General features: G+C 43.0%; 2 protein-coding genes across 2 annotated transcripts in view; one reads left to right on the top strand and one right to left on the bottom strand.

Annotated features, from left to right (window-relative positions):
- capn5b (calpain 5b) overlaps positions 1-26,610 on the bottom strand; it is a 114,819-nt gene that overhangs the window by 20,051 nt on the left and 68,158 nt on the right. The gene's annotated exons all lie outside the window — the stretch shown is intronic.
- On the top strand, positions 125-26,610 carry LOC117458357 (high-affinity choline transporter 1-like). The gene is made up of 8 exons (XM_034098777.1): positions 125-308; positions 17,411-17,527; positions 17,841-17,996; positions 22,309-22,457; positions 22,620-22,763; positions 22,840-22,993; positions 25,599-25,816; positions 26,050-26,610. The coding sequence occupies exons 1-8, from the start codon at positions 125-127 to the stop codon at positions 26,608-26,610; spliced, it is 1,683 nt and encodes a 560-aa protein (XP_033954668.1).

Below are 26,610 nucleotides of genomic sequence, written 5' to 3'. Positions count from 1 at the left end.
AGTCGATGCTTGTCAAGTGTTAAGCTCTGGTCTGGCAAAATAAAATATTTTGATTTGACCGGTTTGTCTTCTTGATTTACTTCACTCAGTCAGCCAGACGTCAGCTAGTCAGTCAGCATCTATCATGGCTGTTAACATCCCAGGACTGATAGCCATGGTGGTTTTCTACCTGCTGGTTCTTGGGACCGGCATCTGGGCTTCTTTCAAGTCCAAAAGGGAACAGAAGAGAAGCGCAGCCACTGGGATGGATATGGCTCTGCTGGGAAACCGGAGCATTAGCTTGGTGGTGGGGATCTTCACAATGACAGGTGAGGAGGAACACCGGAATTAAAAAGGCACGATTGTAAAGGAAATATTTTGATAGTTCTGTTAAAGTTCTATAGGTGTCATGTGACCTGGATGCAAAACAATGGACACAGTTTTATTTTCAAAATATTTTTATTAATTTCTTGTTCAAGACAGAAATGCCACAAATTGGCCAAAACAGTGTCACAATACAGTGAGTTGTGCAAACATGTAGCATTACATAGAAAACGTGAAGACATTTTATAGTAAAACAAAAATACACCATCAGCAAAGAATTGTGAACAAATAATTATGCCGGAGATGGCCCATCCCTCCCCATCCCTCCCAGTGGATGATCAAACTAATTATACAGCACATTGTCCAGAGTAGAGAATATAATTACTATATGTTGTTATATATTAAAATGGAGTCACACTGTTTTCATGTCAAGGGCCAAGAAACTACATCAAGCTACTTTGGTCTTAAGCCAAGAAGGGACCCCAGGTCTTATAGAATTTCTCGATATTTGTCGAGGAGTCACGGGCACTGAGGATGTAAGACGTGTTTCTCCGCTGCTCCTGAGAATGTGACTTAATTTCATAAATCCTGCACAATTTTGGTATTTTATTGTTGAAATTAAATAGAACATAAACTAAGGATTCGTCGTACGTGACTTTTGTTAACCAAAACAACCGAAATGTCTTCTGCTCGCCAAAAATCCGAAGCACAGAAAGGAGGCCGCAGCAAAACCTCGCCTTTGCCTGACCCGGCTAAAGCTACTCGAGGGGTGGCTGAAGCTAACGCACTCGACGCCGAACTTTTACAAAGTATGATGGACTCCCTGAAAGCCGACATTTTTGGCAAAATTGACTCTTTATCTTCCAGCCTACGCTCCGAGATTACCTCTGTCCGAAAAGAACTAAAAGAGTCAATAGGACCATTACAAGCTAAAGTCGAGCAACACGGGCAAACTGTGCTTGAGCTTGAACGAGCTGCTACTGACCATAGCGGCCGGATAACGGAGCTGGAAGCTACAGTTAGCAGGCTAACGGCTCAGGCTAAACATGCTGATGATCGGTGCGAGGACCTGGAGGGGAGATCCAGAATGAATAATATTCGGCTGGTGGGCATATCGGAGGGAATGGAGGGACCTCGTCCTACTGAGTTTATCGCCAAACTACTTCAGGAAATACTTCGCCTGGATGAAAAGCCCCTGCTAGATCGAGCTCATCGTACACTGCGGGACAGGCCCAGAGAGGGAGATGCACCCCGACCATTCGTCGTAAGAGTTCATTACTTTCACATTCGCAATGAGATCCTACGTCGGGCCGGGGAACTGTCTCCCCTCCTCTGTCAGGGTAAGAGGATTTCTATCTTTGCTGACTACACCTCCACCGTCGCTAAAAAGCGAGCTGCTTTTGGAACTGTCAAGCGTCAGCTGCGCTCATGTCCGGGCATTAAGTTTGGACTTCTCTACCCAGCGGTGCTCCGAATCACGCTGCCGAGCGGAGACACACATCGGTTTGAAGACCCTACAGCTGCAAATGACTTTGTCAATACAAAACTCAAGAAAGCAGTCACTCCAAGTGCTGTGTGACGGAGCAGAGCCGGCTCCTTGTCACACTTCTTTTTTTTGTTCAGGACAACTTGGACTGCATCTCCCAGTAAGTCATTGTAGCTTTCCATGATAATTAGTCCCTGACAACATGTCTAAACGTGACGAACGTACTAATGTTCTGTTTAGTTTGTGCGTGTTTACTCTTCTTTTACCCAGTCACCTTTCTCTTTGGGTAGCTTGGCTGTGTTAGTAGTAGCCTAGGATGGTAGCTACGACGGAGCGTTTAGCAATTCCTATAAGGTTTGATCGGCGTGTCTCGCATGGGGAGGCACTTCTGCCAAGGTGGGAGGGAGTAACGTGGTTCTTTTACCACAACGGGTTGTTCTATATTGTGTGTTTTTGTTTCTTTTTTGTGTTTTTCGTGTCGGCTTGGTCTATCAACATTGTACATGTTGAAATGCTGTTATTCGTTATACCTAAATATGTTATATTATGCTTCACTCTTTGCCTCTTAAGATGCTTCTATGGTTTCACCTAAATTAATACAACAAGATGGAGAGGGGCTTCCATTTTGTACCTGGAACTGTAGGGGCCTTAACAATCCTGTTAAGCGCAGCACCATCTCAAGCACCTGGGTGCACAGATAATTTTTCTACAAGAAACTCATTTTAGGGTCTCTGATCAGAGCAGATTAAAGGCCAGTTGGATTGGCCGTACCTACCACTCTTCTTTCACGGGGAAATCTAGGGGAGTAGCTATTTTATTGCACAAGTCAATTCCTTTTGTGTGTTCAAATGTGATGGCAGACCAAAACGGGAGGTACTTAATTGTTAGTGGTAAAATTAATTCTACTCCAGTGCTTCTTGTCAATGTATATGGACCAAACTGGGATGATGTGTTTTTTACACATTTATTTCCCATTCTACCAGATATATCCTCACATTTCCTTATTTTGGGAGGGGATTTCAACTGCTGGCTGGATCCTTAACTGGACCGATCATCGACCCGAAATTGTAAGCCGTCTAGGTCTGCCAAGGCAATTCAATCCTTTAAAAAACAATTTGCCATTTCTGACCCCTGGCGTTTTTTTAATCCCTCTGGAAAGGAATATTCATTTTTCTCAAATGTCCACCACACTTTTACTCGTATAGATTATTTCCTCGTAGACAATAGAATTCTTCCTTCTGTTAAATCAATTTCCCATAATGCGATAGTCATATCTGACCATGCCCCAGTCACTATGAGGATACATTTCACAGGGTCTGATAAAAACCGTGCTCCATGGCGTTTCAATAATCGTTTGCTTTCAAATGAAGACTTTGTGGAATTTGTTTCCGGACAAATAGATCTCTTTCTTAGTATAAACAAAACTCCTGATGTGTCCGCGTCACTGTTGTGGGAGACCTTAAAGGCATACATCAGAGGTGAAATAATTTCTTACAGCGGCTATGAGAGGAAAGTGAGGAGGGAAAGACTTAATAATTTAACGAAACGTATTGCACAGCTGGACGCAATTTATTCTGCTTCTCCTTCTCCAGATTTATACAAGGAGCGCCTCTCTTTACAAACTGAGTTTGAGGTCTTAGCTACGGATCACACAACAGAAATGTTACTGAAATCTAGACATACTTATTATGAACATGGGGATAAGGCTAGTAGATTGCTAGCCTATCAATTGCGACAGACATTGTCGTCTCACCAAATTCCCCAGATTAGGACCTCTTCAGGCTCGACGATTGATCCTAAGAAAATCAATGATGAGTTTAAAGATTTTTACGTATCGTTGTATACTTCTGAAAACACATCCGACTCTTCACACTTGGATAGTTTCTTTAACTCACTCCATATACCCACCGTTCACCCTGACTGTGTTGACGATTTGGAAAGAAATATTACTATTGAGGAACTGGCTACTGCAGCCAAGTCCATGCAATGCGGCAAGTGTCCAGGACCAGACGGCTACACTGCTGAATTCTCTCAGGCATTTTTACATAAATTGGCTCCTATTTTAATTGACATGTTTAATGACTCATTTGAATCTCTTAAATTACCCCAGACTCTCACTCAGGCCTCGATTTCCCTCATTTTGAAAAAGAATAAGGACCCTTTGTCCTGTGCCTCGTTTCGTCCTATAAGCTTGCTGAATGTAGACTTCAAACTACTGTCTAAACTCTTAGCTTTACGCCTTGAGTCGACACTTCCCTCTGTTATCTCCCCTGATCAAACAGGTTTCATTAAAAATAGACACTCTTTTTTTAATTTAAGACGGTTGTTTAATACAATTTATAACCCATCTTCTTCTAGTGCTCCAGAAGCATTAATATCCCTGGACGCAGAGAAGGCTTTTGACCGGGTGGAGTGGGGCTATCTCTTCTACTCCTTAGACAAATTTGGCTTTGGGAAAAAGTTTACGACCTGGATTAAACTGCTTTACTCCTCGCCTCAGGCCTCTGTTAGAACTAATAACAATCAATCGGAATATTTCCCTCTTCATAGGTCCACCAGACAGGGTTGCCCTTTGAGTCCTTTGCTTTTCGCCCTCGCGATTGAGCCCCTCGCCATTGCGCTTCGCTCTAACCCCCTTATTACTGGGATAACCAGAAATGGCGCAGAACAGAGAGTCTCTCTTTATGCGGACGACCTTCTTATGTACCTCTCGAACTTGTCTGTTTCAATCCCTGCTACACTTGCCACGCTGGACTCATTTGGTTTCATATCAGGATATAAACTTAATCTTGGTAAAAGTGAATTATTTCCTCTAAACTCAACCGCACGTAAATGTCCTTTACATAACTTCCCATTTAAAGTATCTCTGCAAAGCTTTACATATCTTGGAATACAAGTTGCTAGCATATTTAAAAGTCTCTTTAAGGCCAATTTTACACCCTGTTTAGAACGTATGCAACAAGACTTTGAACGCTGGTCACTGCTCCCTTTAAATTTGGCCGCGAGGATCAACTCAGTAAAAATGAATACTCTCCCTAAATTTGCCTATCTGTTTCAGTGTATACCTATTTTTCTTCCTCAAGCGTTTTTTCAGAAAATTGATAGCTCAATTTTGGAGTTTATTTGGAACAAAAAGAAACCTAGACTTCGTAAAGACTCTCGACAAAGGCCAAAGCTTCTTGGAGGAATGGCCTCGCCAAACTTTAGATTTTACTATTGGGCTTCCAACCTAAGAATCTTACAGTATTGGCTTAGGTCCAATACACTTCATCCTCGCCCGGCTTGGCTGGCTATGGAGTCTTTTTCCTCTAAGCCCGTGTCACTGACATCACTTGTGCACTCCCCCATCAACAGCCCGGTTTCCCTCTATGCTAAAAATATAGTTGTTAAAACCTCCTTAAGGATCTGGAATCAGTTTAAACGTCACTTTGGTCTGCAAGCTTTTTCTACCTCTGCTCCACTAGCTGCAAATCATGTTTCCCCCCCTCCATATCAGATGGTGCATTTTCGATATGGTCAAACCTTGGTATTAAAACATTTAAAGATTTATATATTGAGAACACTTTTGCATCTTTTCAACAGCTCTCAGAATTGTTCTCTCTTCCTAAACATCATTTTTTTAGATACCTGCAAATTCGGAGTTTTGCTCGCAATAGATATGCTCAGTTTCCTAACCTGCCCGATGACACGCCTCTAGATGCTTTTCTCACTCAGGCCCCTGTGATGAAAGGAATTATCTCGTGTATTTAAAATCAAATCCAAACCCTATCTTCAACCTCTCTAAACCCTCTGAAAGCTGTTTGGGAGGAGGGTTTGGGGCAGGAGATCTCAGAGGACCTTTGGGGCAATATTCTTAAGCGTGTGCATACTTCATCCGTCTGCGCAAGACATGGTTTGATTCAGTGTAAAGTTGTTCACCGCACCCATTGGACTAAAGTCAGGCTGTTCAAAGTGTTTGACAATATAGATCCTTCTTGTGAAAAATCTCACCAAACACCTGCAAGCCATGTGCATATGTGTTGGTCATGTACGTCTCTGCACAACTACTGGACTTCAATTTTCAGTACTTTGTCAGAGGTAACTGGGACGCTTATCGAGCCTAATGCCATTACTGCAGTATTTGGCATCTCAAACCTGCCTTTGCCTCGGCTCAAAGCAGACCTTATAGCCTTTGCAACATTACTAGCAAGACGTCTTATTCTAACAAGATGGAAATCACCAACACCACCTTCCCACACTATGTGGATAAGGGACATTTTTAATAATTTGCAGCTTGAAAAAATCCGTTACACATTGAGAGGCTCCGCCGGGAAGTTCCGCAGTGTCTGGGGGCCTTTCTTTGCCTCTGCAGGGAGGATGACCTTCCCGGATATTCCGGAATAAAACCCGAATATGTATGTGGATATATCTTTTTATTTTATTTTTATTATTATTTTATATGTATGTGGATATATATGTATATGTGAAGCATTTTAAATGTATTTGTACTATTATCATCATTAAGAGAATGAGGTTGTGCTTTGTTGTGTGACCAAGCCGACTGTTTGTTTGTTTGTCTGTCTTGTTGTAATGTTTCATATGTTATGTGATCTGCACAACTGTAATGTGACACTGTCAATCACAACTGCTCTGTCATCTCTGTTTAATTTGTGTACGAAAATCAATAAACAAAGTTTATAAAAAAAAAAAAAGAATTTCTCATCAGAGCCTCTGATTGAGAAGGACATTATGTCCCGAAGCCATTGATTGCATGTGGGCGGGGCAGCGTCCTTCCATTTAAGTAGAATTGCACGTCTGGCCAGAAGCAAGGAAAAGGCAATCATGCGGCGTTCCGAGGGTGTCAAGTGCAGCACACCTACAGTGGTTGTACCAAACATAGCCACCAGGGGGTCCGGGTCTAGTTTTTGATTTAGGATGTTGGACAAGGTAAGGAAAACGTCTACCCAGAATTCCTGTAGGCGAGGGCATCGCCAGTACATATTAAAGAGGGTAGCAACATTGTTTTTACATTTATCGCAAGTAGGGTTCACATCTGGGAAGAAGCTGGACAATTTAGCTTTTGAAAAATGCGCCCTGTGTACTATCTTAAACTGTATAAGGCAGTGTCTTGCACAGAGTGAAGATTTATGAATTGATGTGAGGATTGTGTCCCATAGGTCATCCTCCAGGGACTGCCCCAGGTCATGTTCCCAAGCCAGCTTAATACTGACCAAGGGTGCCTGAATCAACATGGAGATGTTTCTGTGTAAGGTTGACAAAGCCTTTTGAGACATTGGGTTAAAGGAGAGGAACATATCAACAGGGTTACTATCCGGTTCCTTAGGAAAACACGGCAAGACAGAACGCACATAGTGCCTAGCCTGTAGATATCGAAATAAATGTGTCTTAGGTAGATTGTATTTCTCTGAAGAGTTGGTCGAAAGACATGAAGTTACCATTTGTAAACATATCCTTAAATTGCCTGATACCCTTCCCGTGCCAGTCCTGAAAGGTGGAGTCATGTCTCGATGGAACGAAAAGATGGTTGGAAGCCACAGGGCTCAGAAGTGAGACATCTTTGTGACCAAAAGACCTCCTAAACTGGACCCACACTTTCAGGGTATGCCGAACAACTGGATTAGCTATCGACTTAGACGGACATTGACTGAGTGGTGACCCAAGGAGTGCTGGAAGTGAGACATCACCACATGACTCCAGTTCCAAGGATGTCCACGCTGGCCTGTTGGGGTGAAGGTAGAAGTGGCGCCAGAAGGTGAGGCAGCGAATATTAGCAGCCCAGTAATAGTGGCGAGTGTTGGGGAGGCCCCCATCGCTCTTGAGTCGTTGCAGTAGTAGTTTATTAACTCGCGGTTTCTTGTTTTGCCATATATATGAGGAGAAAACGGAATCTAAGGAAACAAAGAAGCATTGGGGATGAACACTGGCACCATTTGGAATAGATAAGTGCATTTCGGGAGTATAGTCATTTTGATGGAGTTTATACGTCCGGCAAGGGACATTGTGAGAGGAGACCACTGCTGTAGCAACGTTTTCACCTGGCCGAATAAGGTCATGAAGTTTTCTTTAAACAAATCTTTAAATTTCCGTGTAACTGTCACTCCAAGGTAAATAAACTGCTCACATTCAAGTTTAAATGGCGAGTCTTTGTAGTCCAAATGGAATGCTTCACTATTGATTGGAAACAGAGTACTTTTGTTTGAATTTCTTGCAGGTACTATAATGCTACCCCGACCTTCATTGGTTCATATTGTTCTCCTCCCGCCCCCAGCTTCATGCATCCCTGAACACAAACTGGCTAATGAATATAGGCTGTCCATGAATGCCTGGAAGTCCTTTGTTCCCCCTGTCACATCCAGCGCCTGGTCAACAGCAAGCTCCAGTCTGTGATTAAGGCAGTGCCATAGTATGATGCCTGCAAGTCATCCTGGAGCAACTTCCCAGCACCTGACTTCACTCCCAGCATGACACTGGCCCCATCACTGCAAAATCCAATGAGGATTTCTCTCAGCAACTCAACAGTGAAGCCATTTGTAAGCAAGCAACCCATAATCTGTTCCTTGATATGAGCAGCAGACATCCAGCTCAACCAGGTCAAAGGCAATGGGCTCCATGTCTCCATCAACACGAGCCTTCAGGAACACAATTAGTGTTGATTTGTGTCCAACACTGGTTGACTCATCAGCCAATACTGTGATTTTGCTCTTGGTCTCTATTATGTTTTTAGAAGTTCCTTTTTCATCTGTGATGACACATGCTCAATTATGTCAACACAGACAGTTTTTCTATGTAAAACACGCCCTAAATCAGCAGAATGTGCATGCTGCAGGTCAATCCGACTCTCAAAGTCTGTGAAAGGCTTGTTGTTCTTGGCCACATAATAGGCTGTCATGAATACCTTGGCAGTAGACTCAAACAAAGACTCCTGACTCACGTTCATGTTCAGAAGAACATCTTTATCTGCTGTCTGAAGAATCTTGACTGCTTCATTATGTGCTGCAGAGTTCTTGTGCTCACGGATTTTTTTGCGCAGTGATGAAAGCTGGACATCCCTTGATTGACCAGCTGGGATTATCTTTCCATCAGCCCACTGAATAGCAATATTAACACCACGGGATGCCATGACACCTAGATCCTTCACATCATGGCATGGGGTACAGCCTAGCCTTCCATTGTGAGCATACATCCATTCATGTTTCTGTTTGAACTGTTCATATTGTTCTTCTTTCCATATAGAAGGGTATGCAGTAGGGCTAGCATCACCTGTGGTGCTTCTGAGGGACCTGCTGCCACTTCTTCTCGCTGAGTCTCCTCTTCCTCCCCTGGGCCTCAACTGTTATACATTAGAATACAAATGTATAACTAAATTCAGCAGACAGTCAAAAATGTACAGGTCTCTGTCTTTCTTAGAATTTTCAGAATATTGGTTACATAAATTAAAATACTAATAAAATAAAATGTCTCAAAATGTATGCAACAATGTGCAGATTAAAATAGAAGATATCAAAGCAAAAATATGTAATGTTTATATTTAAGATATACAGTTTGCTAGTTAGCTAACTTATTATACATCATGGCCAGGTTCATTCTCTGGGCTAAATAAGCATCATCACCTGTGTCATCTGTGGGCGTTGTTTTTCTAATTGTAAGCACATTCTGAGTTTCTTCATCTCTCTCCTTTCTCTTAAACATCTGAAGAATCGTCGTTTGCATTTTTGCTTTAATTACCACGTAGCCTAATTTTCTAGCTGTCATTCAGTCACTCTATTCCTTTCTCCTGCCGCTGTTCTGATCAAGTGTGAAAAAGCAAATACCCGCTCTATCGAAATCAGTCGGAAGGCTCATTTCAAAATAAACGTGGATTTACGTAAAAAACTATTTTTTCGGGGTTCGGGTGTTTTATTTGATTTTAAACAAACAAAGTCTTGGCTTTCAGAATATGAAACTTTTATTTCCAAAACCACTCAATAAATACATTTTTGAAGCTTGTAAAGGGACGAAGACAGGCACCTCTCCCTCGCACTCTGCTCTTCCTCAGCGCCGCCCCCCCCCCCTCCGGCTGACATTATGAATGTAAGGCGTATAGTGATCATAGATAACACGGCAGGGTCCGTGACAGTTTGTTTTCATCTGATTTCAATTAAACAAAGTCTTGGCTTTCAGAATATTAAACTTGTTTCGGCAAATTCAGATGATAAATACAACTTTGAAGCTTCGGCATAATTACAAGCAGAGAACGGAGTAATTTAACGTCACTGCAGGCACAACAACAGCCGGTGATTCTCCTGAGGGTTTTCCCCGGGAAACAAACACAATACACACACACACACACACACACACACACACACACACACACACACACACACACACACACACACACACACACACACACACACACACACACACACACACACACACACACACACACACACACACACACACACACACACACACACACACACACACACACACACACACACACACACACACACACACACACACACACACACACACTCGCGAGCTTCCCCCAGACCAGTAATCCAAACCAAAATATCTTCCCTTCGTAGTATAAATTCCACGGGTGGAGCTGTCAATTCTTCCTGGTCCTCCGGACCGCCTGGAGATCTCTTACCGGTACTAAGGACCGGGTAGGACCGGCACACTTTCACCACTGCTTGTAACCAGATATGGAACCGAACTGCTCTAGCAGAGATAATGCTGCTGGCAGAGAGGTTGTTGGGTTTGAAATACATAGCAAAAGGTCATCTGCATACAAAGACACCTCATGCACCGAGCCCCCCCATGAGATACCGGCAACGTCTGCACTGTTGCGGAGAGCAATCGCTAGCGGTTCAATAGCCACATTAAAAAGGATTGGACTTAATGGGCGACCTTGGCGTGTTCCGCGGCCCAGGGCAAAAGGTTGCGAGAATGTACCGTTTGTTTGGACTGCGGCAGTGGGAGAAGCAGATAATAGATTAACCAAAGATATAAACGATGACCCAAAGCCAAACTTCTCTAAAACCGTAAAGAAATACCTCCATTCGACTTATCAAACGCCTTTTCCGCATCCAAAGCCACAACACATTCTGGGACGGTTCCAGTTGGTGAATATATTATATCAAAGAGACGCCTGACATTAAAGAAGGAGTAGCGGTTTTTAATAAACCCAGTCTGATCGGATGATATTATTAGTGGGATGACACCTTCCAATCTGCGATCCAGAACCTTGGCTAAGATTTTAGCATAGTGTTCAGCAATGAGATAGGCCTGTAAGAGGCACATTCGGTAGGCTCTTTCCCTTTTTTAGATATAAGAGTAATTATTGCCTCGTTGAGAGACGGGGGGAGCGAGCCCAGCTGAAAGGATTCGGCCAGAACGGTTGTCAAGTATGGCGAGAGAAGCGTGGAAAACTTCTTAAAAAATTCGGAGGGAAACCCATCTGGTCCGGGGGACTTTCCAGATTGCATTGAGGATATAGCTATGGTTATTTCTGCTTGTGCTATAGGTGCCTCCAGGGCCTTTGACAAATCCGGGGGAATAGTTGGAGTGGACCGAGATTCAAGAAAACTCTTGACTCTTGATCGTCCCCATCAAATTGGGAGGAGGACAGATGAGAATAGAAGTCCTTGAATGCAGTATTTATCTCTGTAGGGTCGAGTGTGACATTGCCACTTTGTGTATTAATACTTGTGATTAGTTGTTTCGACCTCCGTCCTTTTAGCTGGTTAGCTAACAGTTTTCCTGCCTTCTCGCCATGCTCATAAAATGTACTTTTGTTTTTTAGCAGAATGTTTTGAGTCTGGTGAGTAGGAAGTAGGTCAAATTTAGTTTTGAGTTCCAGTCTAGTGTTATATAGCTCAGGGGTCGGGGTCAGAGCGTATTGTGCATCAGTTCCAGACATTTTGGATAACAGGTCTGAATGTTCCCTTTGGGACTTTCGCCTTTTGTTAACGGTGAATGACATTATTTGTCCTCTGAGCTAAGCTTTAAGTGCATCCCAGACCATGAGAGCAGAGGTATCGGATGTGGTATTTGTTTCTAGAAAGAAGGTGATGTGATCCCCCAAGTATTTTACAAACTCATCATCAGACAGTAAAGATGAGTTAAAACGCCAGTGCCTTGTGGGCATCGGGACACCTGGGAGTGCCAGTGACATCACGACAGGCGCATGGTCAGATATAACAACACTCTGGTAAGAACAAGAGCGGACTTGGGAAAGTAGTCTATTATCAATGAGAAAATAATCTATTGGAGAATATGTATGATGAACATGGGAGAAAAGGGAATGCTGTTTCTCTTTTGGGTGGAGGAACCTCCATCCATCTGAGATACCACACTCTGAGAGAAAGGATTGAATTTGCAGTGCTGATTTACCCACTGCACCTGGCTTGGTGGAGGAGCGATCCAGCGCCTGCTCCAGCCAGCAGTTCAAGTCCCCTCCAAGTATCAAGTGGTGCTGGCCCAGGTCGGGAAGATTTGAGAAAAGGCGGACAAAGAAGGCAGCGTCATCTATATTTGGGGCATATACGTCAGCCAGGACAACGTTCATGTTAAATAGTTTCCCAGTGACGATTACAAATCTACCGTTCTTGTCAGCCGTAATATCAAGTGGTTCAAAGACCACCACGCCCCTTGCCACAAGGATAGAAACCCCTCTTGCTTTTGCCTGGACGGTAGAATGAAAGTGCTGCCCCGCCCAAGATGCCAGAGATCTGTCATTGTCTGCGGAACGCAAATGTGTTTCTTGAAGGAAGATAATATCAGCGTTTAACTGCTTCAGATGATTGAGTACTTTCCTTCTTTTAACTGGGTGGTTCAGACCCTCGACATTCCAGCTCAGTGTTAAGAGAGCGACTCATATGTTGGGAGAAAAAAGTACTGTTTGAATAGGGTTGTTTTGGTGTGGACTCCTGTCAACATTAGGAAAAAAGAAATAGACCATTGTATGTTTACTATCCACACCAGACCATTGTAAAGAGAAAAAAACAATGTGCAATTATTATAACATCCCCACCCTGTCCCAAAACCCAAACAAGCTTCCAAAGAACTCAGAAGCAAAATAAAATTAACCATACCCCAGAAAGCAACTGTTTTAATCAGTTGCATGCTCTCCCCAAAACTTACCATCTGCAAATCAACTTCCCTGCACTTGCTATCTCAGCCCCACTATCTCAGCCCCACTATCTCAGCCCCACTATCTCAGCCCCACTATCTCAGCCCCACTATCTCAGCCCCACTATCCACATTGATACAAGTTCCTCAGAATCAAAGCGTGTTCAACTTTAAATGTATGTTAACAACCTTACACACGAAGAGGTTAAACAAAAAGCAGTGCTCGGGGATGTAAATAAGAACACACACACACACACACACACACACACACACACACACACACACACACACACACACACACACACACACACACACACACACACACACACACACACACACACACACACACACACACACACACACACACACACACACACACACACACACACACACACACACACACACACAGGGTTTTAGCGATACCTTGAGCAGAGTCCTGCAAGGGTCTGATTTCCCGCCCCGTGACGCGCAATACCGAACCCGCCCTGCCACCCACTCCTAGATGACACACACACACACACACACACACACACACACACACACACACACACACACACACACACACACACACACACACACACACACACACACACACACACACACACACACACACACACACACACACACACACACACACACACACACACACACACACACACACACTTCCGTTTGGCTGACACTTTTAAGCACCGGCCACGGTTACTTGTGTAGCCACGGTTCTAAGCCGGTTCATAGGGCCCCCGCGGCCACTAGGGGGCCCCCAAGCTGAAAGTATTTATTTTTTTTTATTCATCCGAAAAACGACAAAAGTTTAATTCATACACACAAAGATGAACAAAATTAGTAGAAGCGGGAGGGCTGAAGCATAGCTTGTGGAAAGTAGCCCTCCCGTGCATCATCCTAATACAGCGGCATTATTGCATCAAAAACGTATAGAAATGAAGGAGTACAAAGAAATAAAGAAAACAGGAGAACAAATTAAATAAAAGTTAGGGCAGGAAAACAATAAATGCATATATATATATATATATATATATACGAAAACTAGATATAGGGTCATTTTCTGCACATGTCAATAGCAGTTTCAACTATCTTTTTTTGGAAATTATGTACTTGGCAAATGAATAATAATAATACATGCATAATTGCATATAAACATTGTGAACACTTATTTTCAAGTGACTTTTTTTACATTCATATGTTCACGCTGTGGTTTGGAACTGCTTTTGAATGTTATTAGGCATTTTCTTATGGAAAATGTTGTGCATAATCAGTACTGTTTTAAGCTGTACTATCTCAACACATTTTAATAGATTGAGTTTTTTAAATATGGGAGTTGTGTGTTCATATTTACCAACACCACAGACTATTCGTAATACTTTTTTTTGGGATGTTATTATTTTTTGTAGATTTGTTGAGTACAAGTTTCCCCATATTTCGGAGCAGTAGTAAAGGTAAGGGAGAAATAGACTGTTATAAAGAGTATCTTTTCTTCAAAAATGTTCTTAGTATGATACAAAATACCTGTTGTTTTTGACAGTTTAGTCTGTACATAATTTATATGGTGCTTCCAATTGAGTTTTTCGTCAACAAGCAGTCCTAAAAATGTACATGCACCAACTTTTTCTGTCTCTGTATTGCAAATCCGTATAATGCAGTAATTTCTAATCTCAGACTTTGTATTGAATAACATGTAATTTATTTTGGCCACATTAAGGGATAATGTATTAACTGCAAACCAGTTACATAGTATTTTTAATTCTGCATTCATAATTTTAACAAGATTGCCAAGATTATGATGGGAGCAGAAAATTCAAAGTTCAGGTTCAGCCTCAATATATTTGGGGAGAATTCAAATGAGCCGTCTTTATTTGTAGACAGCCAAGCCCCCTCCTGTGTTCGCAGTGGCGTTTTTATATGTACAAAGTGGTGGGGCACAACAAACGTAAATATCTATATATAAGCTTCTGCAGTGACGTGCAGTGAGGTTCATGGCTGGTGAGGCACTGGCACCGACTCTTCAGGTTTACAAATATTATATTTTGACCTAAATCAAAATATAATATTATTTTCAAAAAAAAATTGTCTGATGCTTCGATTAATTTTAAACAGACAGTTCAACAGAAGGATACCCACAAAATGTAATTTTATTATTTAAATATTGAATTGTTCTCTCTTAGTAAGATCCAATTTTCAATAAAATTACGGTCTTACCTTGACTTGAAGATGAAGTCCATTTGCCTATCCTTCTGGAAAATCTTGTAAAATTCCTCCTTATGTTCTTGTAGTTTCAAAAGTCTATCATTAATCTAATCGATAGATTTATAATTAGAAAATTATAAAAGTAGGGTAGACATGTGGATATTATCCGGCTGAACAAAACGTGCATTTATCTAACAGGTACGTTTCCCACAGATCTTATTTTGAGCTATTTTCTAAAATCCTATGGAGAAATCTCATTGCTTTTTTGTGGAGGGAAGCCATGCGCAGCTTACTTCCAGGTTTTAGGACACGTCTCTCTCCTCCTCTTCACACACCACACTTTTTGCGGCACACGTACTTACAGCCAATCAGCTCTGAATGATGTGAGATGACGTATGGTGGGGATGGCAGCACTTTGCCCCTATGGTCATTATTTTGTTGCCAAACACATTAAATAAGACAATACTCTGAGCATGCGCAGTGTAGTTTTTACAGTCACCGTTCACTTAGACAGTGAGAGGGAGGGACATGATCGGGTTTTGTCCCACATGGCTCTAAACAGCTCAATAGGCACACACTGTAGACACTCATTAGAAGAACACAGACTAAAACAGCAATGAGACGAATCAGATGATTAAACATGATCTTAAAATATATTTTGTTATTTCTTTTTTGCATTTTTTTGTAATCATTATTTGTAATACTTTCTGCTGACACTAGGTGGGGCTGTGCCTAATGACCAGTCGCCTGTGTGTGTTCGGTGAAGCATTATATGCTTACAAATACAATGTAGGATATACACACGACTAAACTGCAATGATAGCAAAGCTGTGGCTTGGGTTTTTGGGGTAATAAAGTCCAAATCATGGGCTGACAGCCCAACGATCACTCATTGGCTGACAGCCAATGACTGACGTCTGAGGAAGATGAAAAATGTAAATTAAACATGTTGAGCATGTTGAGAAAATGCTGCATCTCTTGCATTTATTGACATAGAGGAGCCTTATTGTTTACCTTTTTAATATCATTCTTTGTAATTTTCAATTGCTTGGTTTTCGTGAAATTAGCCTGTTTTCCTATTAAAGTGTAACAGATTGATGCATCTCCACAGATCATCTTAAAGGCTTCGGAATCCCCCCCATTGTAGTTAAAAAATTGTCAAAACTAGGGCCCCCAAACAGCATCTTGCATAGGGCCCCCAAAAAGCTAGAAACGGCCCTGCGTGTAAGTACTGGCCATAGTTACTACTGTAACTACGGTTCTAAGCTGTGTAAGTACTGGCCATAGTTACTACTGTAACTACGGTCTAAGCCGTGTAAGTACTGGCCATAGTTACTACTGTAACTACGGTCTAAGCCGTGTAAGTACTGGCCATAGTTACTACTGTAACTACGGTTATATGCCGTGTAAGTGCTGGCCATAGTTTTATGGGCTCAGAACAGTCTCATAATACACACATGCACACAGCAGGATTCAAACTTGTATTTCCGGATCCATACTTGTGTTTTTCAATGCACACACAAATGTGTTCCGTTTCATATTCATGTAAATAAAATCCAAATACAGAAACATTTTTACATGTGTATTTTTGATCCTCACATATTTGTTTTCCGTTTAAATCCCCTGAACCTGCAAACACAAACTGCTTTCTGTGCACGGATCGCTGTGCATTCGTGTGTGGGTTTTTTGAGACTCCCCTGACGCTCACCCGATTCGTACTTGTAATTTTTTCTATCTATAGCCAATCAGATGTCTCCTAAATTCTAAGCCAATCACATGAGCGCGCCCCCACGAGGGTAGATTTATTGCGTTCATGACACTTCATATACGCATTTTGCGTATGTAGCCGTCGTCACGTGGGTCAGAGGTGACCGTGTTGTTATTAGGTACTCGAACTGCGTATGCGTGCGATGGATATATCCAGTGCTAAAGCTCCGCCTCTGGTGGTCATCCGGGACTCATAGAACCTTATTTACAGCCGTAACTACTGTATAGATAGATAGATAGATAAAGAGGGATATATAGATAGATAGATAGATAGAGGGATGGATAGATAGAGAGATAGAGGGATGGATATATAGAGAGAGAGATAGATAGATAGAGGGATGGATAGATAGAGAGAGAGATAGATAGATAGCAAGGTGGATAGATTAAACACCATATTATGTTCCAAACCACATCAAGGATCATTGATGAGTTTCCTGTTTCCTGTTTCCTGTTTTATTTTGAACGTTTTTTTTTTAGCTCTTTTGAAATAGCTGCTGTTTGTCCACTACTTGAATTGTTGTGTGTTAATCTCTCCCGTAGCTACCTGGGTCGGAGGAGGCTTCGTTGTTGGCACAGCTGAGATGGTGTACCTGCCATCAATGGGTCTAACCTCGGCAATCCTGATGTTGTTGGCATACAGCTCATCTTTTATTATTTGTAAGTTTGATATTACATCTGACAGGATAAACAAATGTAACCGGATAACATTAAATAGGTAAACAATGTAGATATGTAATATGTAAAACATATTTGGAGAAAATATCACTATTTAATACAAATGTAATCTCTCTTTTCCAAATAGTTTTTACAGATAGAAATAGTTAAACAAAAGAAGTATTTAAAGGTATTATACTTCTAGGGTTTTCTTTCACACCTCATATTCAGTTTGATTAATGTTTAGTAGGTGATTTCAAACGCAGCCTAAGATCGTTTCTTTAATTGTGATGTCTTCTGTCCTCCTTAATTTAAGGTGGCTTGGTGTTTGTAAAGCCGATGAGAGACAGAAACTGTGTGACGTTGCTGGACCCCTTCAATGCCAAGTATGGAAAAGGAATAACTGCTGCACTGTCCCTGGCTTCAATTAGTTTGGATGTTTTCTGGTTGCCCTGCACACTAATTGGTTTAGGTATGGTATATATATTTTTCTCGCTGTTTTCACACACACACACACACACACACACACACACACACACACACACACACACACACACACACACACACACACACACACACACACACACACACACACACACACACACACACACACACACACACACACACACACACACACACACACACACACACACACACACACACACACACACACACACACACACACACACACACACACACACACACACACACACACACACACACACACACAGACAGAGGGTTTTAGCGATACCTTGAGCAGAGTCCTGCAAGGGTCTGATTTCCCGCCCCACGCGCATTACCGAACCCGCCCTGCCACCCACTCCTAGATGACACAAGATCTGCAAACCGACCCGATCCCGCATATCCTATGAGCAGTGAAAACATGCAATTATTAACACACACAGTTGCGTATTTGGCTCTAAAAGCATGGGATGTTGGTTATTTTCTCCATCTAAGACACCAAAAGCTTCCTGGACGTTGGATTTCGTTCTTGAGGAAGAGTTATTGACAAAGCTATGTTTTTCGCTAGGGAGCTTCGCCTTCACCTCAGCCATTTAAAACATTTTTAAATACGACCCGCGAATCACTTTTTTTGCAGATCACCTGTCGGCAGTGTTGTGCTAGTTACTGAAAACCAGTAACTAGTTACCATTACTAGTTACTTCATTTCAAAAGTAACTCAGTTACTTTACTGATTACTTACACCAGAAAGTAATGCGTTACTGTGAAAAGTAACGTTTTAGTTACTTAAAAAAAGGCTCCCATTATATTAATGCCCTTATAGCCTTCATCTCAGTTCTGTTATTGCATTGGAGAATAATAAAACCTGTTGATCAACTTGACATGCATTATATGCAATCTGGATAGCATCGATATTAGCTGGCTTTACATTTTTGTATATTCTTTCTCCAGGTAGTTTCATATGCCGTGTGCCGCCCGGACATGCTATCATGCTAACTAGCTCCCTGAAAGCAGGTGACTCCACTGTAGCAATAGCCTGCATGTGTTCTACAACATACCGTGCAATGGCTTTATCGACTTTTCCCTGGCTAGCAGTCCCTTGGTTAAAATCCAGCCGCTGTTGCTGAGGTGCAGGTGCAGGTGGAGTGGCGTCGGCTGAGTCTCTGTGGTCTTAGCTACTAGCTTCGTCCCAGCATGTTGTTTCTGCAGATGAGAGATGTGAATGACTGGTTTGGGCAGTAGATAGGCTCTTTGACCCGCCAGGACACAACTTACATTTAACTAAAACGTTATTTTCTTTGTGCTCGACAAAAGTGAAATAGTGAGAATATCTCCAGGCGGAGAAACTAGACTTGAGCTCCGCCGCCGCCATGATAGTCTTGTTAGTAAACAACACAAACACGCCCACAGCCCATCTCCGCATGTGACACAGGAAGTATCTAAGTACATTTACTCAAGTACTTAAGTACAGTTCTCATCTCTGTTCGCCTGGCTGTTGACTATATAAAAAAACGCAGTAACGGAGTAACGCACCATGTAGTCACGGTAACTGAGTTACTGCATTTAAAAAGTAATGCGTTAGAGTACTAGTTACTGCCAACAATAACTGCGTTACAGTAACGCGTTAGTCCCAACACTGCTCGTCGGGTACCCGCGATGCAGGACTCTGACCTTGAGAGTGTTTCTTCAAAACAGGGCCACACTGGAGAAGCCCAGAGGAAGACCTAGCCACTTGAGGATATAGTTGTTGGCTCCTGGTATATCTCCATTGCTGTTGTTAAAGATTTGTCACAACGTTTCAACGGCCACATCAGGCGTCGGTACAAAGTGAACTGGCTATGGTCAACCCAGTCCGCCATGAAAGAGGAAGACGTGTTTTTTGTCGGACAGATCAGCAGTAAACAATCTCCCAAGATTTCGTACAGATTGCTCTGCCACTCGTGGAGTCTTCTCCCGATCAGACAAAGAGATTTGTAATTCTTAGCCCCTTTATAATTTGACAAAAATGTAAGACTTGCCCAGTTTGATTTAGATTGTGCCCATATGATGAGCTCTTTCAGACTCCTCCGGAGTCTCCAGAGTAGCTTTAGAACCATGGGGCAGTTCTTGTATAATAATAATAATGCATTACATTTTTTATTAGAGCGCTTTTACAGGTGCTCAAAGCGCTTTACAATTACACATTACATAAGAGTCATTACTGTGGACACAACCCACCGGAGCAAATGCGGGTAAAGTGTCTTGCCCAAGGACACAACGGCCTGACGCAGTGGCGGCGAGGCGGGTTTCGAACCAGAGTTCACCAACGCCCCTTGATCTGATGATCAATGCTCTAAGTACTGCACCAACACCGCCCTTATACCTTATGTACGCATTTCGGTCCAGGTGATGATGCAGATCTTGCTTTCTCTACCACCTGCATTTTCGCTGTCCACTTGAGTGGTGCCGTGTCGAGTTGGGAAGGCCCAGTCGGGAAGGCCCAGTCGGGAAGGCCCAGTCGGGAAGGCCCAGTCGGGAAGGCCCAGTCGGGAAGGCCCAGTCGGGAAGGCCCAGTCGGGAAGGCCCAGTCGGGCCCAAGAGGGGTTTTCTTGTTGCTGTTGCCAAGTTGTTCTTCAATATGGTTTTTCAACCCCTACACAGTTTCCACAAGCTTCCCTGTCTTCTTCTCCTCCAGCAGATCTCTGGCATACTTGAAGGGGTCCCAGAACTAGTCTGCTCATGCCCTCTCTTTCCTACCCAATATGTTTCCGAATCAGTTCTCCTCAGGTTTGTGAGCCTGGCTTTTAACTTTAAATTGACCATTTTAGATCCCCCCATCATTTAGGGTATTTTATAGATTCCAACAAGCTCCGCACACACACACATAAATACATTGGCACACACACATACACACCACCCTCCAGATCCCTACGGAGCCCTGCGCTCTTCCCCAACCTAACCTTCCTGTTCTTTGGCTTGCCTCCAACCTAAGCATTATCGTTTCCTGCATCCTTCTTGTTTGGGGAAGTTGTTGTCAAGGCTAGATTTTGAGACCTCTTCTTTCTCAACTAGATGCTTCTACGGTCATTACTTATGGTAAACCATCACCATCACTATGCAGACGACGTACACTATAACATATAGCCAGAGGGATCGAATACAAGCATTTAGAAACGGCATTGTAAAAATAAAATATTGGATAGTCCAGGGGCCTATACTGCGAACCTGGTTCAACCTAACCTGATATGTTTGAGTTAGCCGGTTGGCCTAATCCAAAACATACGCGCTCTCGCTAAGCGGTCCTACGACGCGGGTTATCAAGTGGATCGCTCAAGCCAGCCGTGTCCTATCTAGTTAGGTGCGCGTTCACATGAGAGGGGTGGTATTTGGAGCATTCGACCAATCACAGACATGGAGAAGCGTACTGACAGCGCAGCGTCATACTTCCTGAATGAAAAGTGAACTATAATACTAGTCAAAAATGAAGAAGTTAAACTTTAAACATCCATGACTCAAACACTTGATCAGGATCAAAGCCTCAGAGCTGCAGCTGCAAGGTGAACACAGCTGGAGCAGAACACATGTTTGAATGCGTACATTAACAGGTTCATGATATCACTGCCCGTCTAAAACACCATCTGACTTCAATTACATTTGTCTCCAGTGTTTCCTCAACTTAATGTGTTGCTTAAAATAATGCTTCTGCATCCAGTCTGTGACGCTGTGAGTGTTGCACGGCCAGATACGGCTCAGCTGACTCAGATCAGGAGATATATGATACATTATGAAGTGATATGCCGCGGACTGTACTTAATGTACTCTGATCCGGGTACTTATGTTGTGGCCGATATTTAAGTGCTTTCTTAACGCTAATGTTATAATAGTCAGACTGCTCTGAAGATGGAGGTGATATTCTATTCATGTTCACGTTCACACAGTCGGTGATTTCTGCCGGCCGTCTTTCCTGTGACGGCAGCTTTTCTGTATTTCCTTTCTCCTGTAATATGACTTGATCGCTTTAAACTCCGCCCACTGAGCTCTGATTGGTCAGCAGGCGGTGCTTTCACTGAGTTGAGCTCTTAGCCTGCAACCTAACCTGGTCCGGGGCAGGTTAGCCGCTCAGCACCAGTTACCATGGAAATCTAGCCCGCTAAAAAGAGAACCAGCGTCGTAGGACCGGAAACCCCGTTAACCTGAAGTTAGCCTCTAAGCGAAAATCCTCCTTCGTGGTACAGGCCTCAGGTCTTCAGCCAATACACCTGGTGTTTGTTATGACCAATCCCTGACCAACACAGTCCAATAACACCGTTTATAACATTTTCCTGATACAATGTGTTTGACAGGAAGAACCATGAGTGTGGTCCTGGATCTTCCCTTCAGTGTGTGCATATGGATCTCTGCTGCCATCGCCATTACCTACACTCTGCTGGGGGGTCTCTACTCGGTGGCCTACACAGACATTGTACAGCTTATCCTCTTATTCATCAGCTTGGTGAGTTTGCTACTCGCTACTCCCTTTATTGGGACCACATCACCGAACCCGCTATGGCAAATTCGGTGTATCAAAATCATAATTCATGTACAACAACTGTCCGTGTCTTCAGGTCTTTAGAAGTTCTGTGTGTTTCTATTTACATATTCTCTCTCCCTGCAGTGGATCTGTGTTCCCTTTGCTCTGGTGAACCCCCACGTTTCGGACATTAGTCAGACGCTGATGAACAACACCCTGCACGCTCCCTGGATAGGAGCACCGGGGCTGAAAAAGTCCTGGATACTGATGGACGATTTCCTATTCTTCGTAAGGGAGTGGATAATTACAAACACAATTCACTTTAATAAAAAAACATTAACCAATTTACTGTTTTGACTTTAAGGCCCTGGGGAGTCTGGGATATCAGTGCGTTCATCAGAGGACTTTGTCGGCATCGTCCACATCGACAGCCAAGACCACTTGTTTTTTTTCGGCTTTCTTCCTGCCTATTTTGGGGATTCCTTCAGTACTTTTTGGGGCAGCTGCTGCCTCCACAGGTAACAACTGTTTCTAAATACTGAGGGAACCTGTGAAAACTGATGTCTTTAAGCACCTGTCGTTTTCCTATGGTTTGGTTCTGGATTTCCTGTTCCTGTTTCCCTCCTAGTCCTCCGGGTTTGTTCTAGTGTTGTTTCCTACTTTTCCTTTTGTTCGACTTCGCCTGTTCCTTCAGTTTTTATATATTTCTACCTGCTTTGTAGTTACTAAAAGCTCGACATGTGTTTACATTCTTACTGATTTTTGGTCCACAGTCTTTATCTACTTTGATACTCTCTCCAAACCCTGACGAGAACCGCAGAATAACAGACAGTGGCGAACCGTGTCTATCACAACTGGACCTTCTGTAGACACACACACCCGCCGCTGCCCCCCTCCGCGGCGTTATAATGTCCGTCTTTTCACTGAATTGTCGTCTTGAAAAGGGAACTCACAACGATTCCGCAACAACTTCATCTCCACCTGTTGCACTTGCATTTCAACGTTAAAAACAATAAAACGGCATGAATTGCTTCGTCGCATTCATTCTAGATCCTCTGTCTCGAGCCAGTGAACTAGCGGGCCTTCTAGAACACCCTGGAACCGAGGGGAACTCTGAAAGAACACGCCCATTGGCTACAGATCAATATCTGATTGGTTGATCAAACTGTCAGTCCAAACGTACGCTCTCATTCAGAGCAACGGCCAGAGCATTCTATCAAGGATGTAGAATACCTGGTTGAAGGATGTTCTACCCAGAGACCCAGAACGAGATCTGATTGGTTGCTTTCTTTTCTAACACAAAACCACTGAAATGCGTAGCATGGTCCGAGAAGGACAAACACATCAACGTAACACTGTGATAGTCATCTGAGTGTTCCAGGGTATTCTCTGAATACATTGAAGGCCCTGACGGTTTGCCACTGATAACACAGTTTAGAAAACCAAACCAAGAAACACTTATATATTTTAATGGACTGCAGGCTTTTGAAAATCTGCGTGAAAAGAAAATATATTTCAGCAAAATGCAATTTGAAAGTTGACTTTGTTCAACACCTCGCATGATATATATTCACTTAAAGGAATGGTATGCTCATGACACTCATTTTTAAATAATTATCATCCGATAAAACAGACCAGTCTCTGCCAGTCTTTTTTTTTTTTTTAATCCGATGACATTATCAGTGATTTTAAACTGATTATATACCGAAATAACATCAACACTGTGGGCGCCGCCATTTTCCGGACGTGACGTAAACCATGCGTTTGGTTTTCGAAGACACGTTGATCTCCATGTTATTTACTGTAGTTTCTCTCTTCAAATATGCCTCACTGTATCGCGAAATATTGCCACAATTCTGATAGGAACAATCCACGGAATGCTCGGTTCCATCTGTTGCCAAAAGGTAAGCGTAAGAAGTACATTCGGAGGCAGTGGCTAGCGAAATGTGGCCGGCCCGAACCGAGAGATTCACAGGCTCATGTATGCAGCGAACATTTCAAATTTCCGGACGACTACTCTGAGAGTATGATAAAACATAACATGGGATTTATGGAACAACCATTACTTAATGGAGATGCAGTGCCATCGGTCTTTCTGGTGTCATCACCGACCAGGACACCAGTTCGGCCAGTTGAGAAATCGCCCTCTGCAAGTGTGAAGCGACGGAGGAGCAGAAGTAGTGCTCGGAGTAAGAATAAGGTATGTTATAGCGCATTTCCATTGCAGCGGCTAGCCCCGTTTTTACGTCCTTTGGCGTCCAGGCCAGGACAGTTTTTGGTGGCCTTTCCATATAGCGTAGTACCGGCTAGTGTGTATTTCCCCCCAGTTTTTTCCGGCCCCATAAAATCGTGATTCTATGGCCAGGGACAACGAAGCTGAGTATGCTAAACTAGAGAGGGAATCGCTAGCAAGGGTGGTACTACATGCATACATATAGTATCTTATATCATCTTCCCATTATACACACATGCATTTCCAAACATCTGGACTACCTATGTTGCAAATGTATTATCTCTTCAATTTACACACGGCATCTATTGCACGTCTGTCCGTCCTGGGAGAGGGATCCCTCCTCTGCTGCTCTCCCTGAGGTTTCTCCCATGTTCCCTTTAAACTGTGGGTTTTCTCCGGAAGTTTTTCCTTGTACGATGTGAGGGTCTAAGGACAGAGGGTCTAAGGACAGAGGGTCTAAGGACAGAGGGTGTCGTATTGTCATACTGATATGTATGGCTGAATTCCCCCATCCAATCTCTTCACATTGGTCAAAACTTCTTCCTCTGCTGACGTTCCGAACTCAAATACTCCGCCATGTTTCCGTGTGTTGACAAAGTGAACGCATGGATGACGTCACGACCATCACGTGACTACTGAAAATGGCAAAAATGGCGGCGGCCAGACGGAATATACAGGTTTTGATAAAAAAGAGCTATAAAATCATTATTTACCGGGGAATATCGCTGATTTCTTCAGGGTATGGTTTAAACATAACGTTTCACTAAATACTGAAGTTTTGATTAATTATCTAATGAGTGGACCATTCCTTTAACAGTAGGCTTGTCTCAGAATCTCACAGATAATGTGAGCCTTTTTCAGTCTCTCCTTCTTCTGTGTCCACGCTTTAGACTGGAACATGACTTCGTACGGTTCTCCGTCTCCATATGAACGTGGGGAATCTGCTCTAGTTCTGCCCCTCAGCCTCCAACATCTCACTCCTTCCTTCATCTCCATCATCGGTATTGGAGCTGTGGCCGCCGCCGCGATGTCGTCCCTCGACTCCGTTTTGCTTTCTGCAGCTTCTGTCTTCAGCTCCAGCATTTACAAGAACATCCTGAGGCCCCAGGTGAAGAAAATGTATACTTATTGCAGTGTGGTACATTACAAAGAAAGCTACATGAGAATAGTTGATTGATAGTTTAGTTTGTACTTTGCAAACAAAGGAATGGAGTAAAGGATAATTATAGAGTGTAAGACAATATGAAGAGTCAATGAGATATGAAAGCAATACAATAGTTCTTTAAAAAAGGTCTCAATAATGTGCTGTTTATCGGTTCTTCTTCCTCTCTTCTTCTTCAGGCGTCGGACAGGGAGACCCAGTGGGTGATCCGAGCCTCCGTGTTGGTCGTGGGCGTGTTTGGTTCATCGCTTTCCTTCCTGAAAAACAGCGTCTTATTGTTCTGGTTCATCGGAGCTGAAATCGCCTACGTCATACTCTTCCCTCAACTCGTCTGCGTCCTCTTCTTCAACATCTCCAACAGTTACGGGGCTGTCATGGGTTTGTTGGTGGGAATAATGGTACGACTGCTCACTGGAGACCCAACACTAGAGATCGCACCAATCCTACACTTCCCAGGATGCACTCTTGAGGACGGTGTTTATGTCCAGTACTCTCCAGTTAAAACCATCTCCATGCTGTCGGCCATTGCTGCCATCTTGTTGTTCTCCTACATCACTTCTGTGCTCTTCAACAAAGGCCATCTTCCTGAGAAGTGGGATGTGTTTAAGGTGAAAACCCAGCACTCATTGCAACCAGACACACCAACAGATGAGGCTACAAAGCATAATGAGAGTGAGAAACTGAATGAAAGCAACTCTCAGACAGAGGCATCAACGCCAATGGCTAGCACAAACTGTTAG

Source organism: Pseudochaenichthys georgianus, chromosome 14 (genome assembly GCF_902827115.2).
Source record: "Pseudochaenichthys georgianus chromosome 14, fPseGeo1.2, whole genome shotgun sequence".
NCBI classification, from domain to species: domain Eukaryota; kingdom Metazoa; phylum Chordata; class Actinopteri; order Perciformes; family Channichthyidae; genus Pseudochaenichthys; species Pseudochaenichthys georgianus.
The sequence above is the reverse complement of the archived record's forward strand: the minus strand, read 5'-3'. Positions and strand labels throughout refer to the sequence as shown.

Coding starts and splice junctions, on each gene's coding strand:
- LOC117458357 (XM_034098777.1), top strand. CDS start 125: ATGGCTGTTAACATCCCAGGACTGATAGCCATGGTGGTTTTCTACCTG. Junction 17,997..22,308: donor CTGCACACTAATTGGTTTAG/GTATGGTATATA, acceptor TGTGTTTGACAG/GAAGAACCATGAGTGTGGTC. Junction 22,764..22,839: donor TGGACGATTTCCTATTCTTC/GTAAGGGAGTGG, acceptor TTTGACTTTAAG/GCCCTGGGGAGTCTGGGATA.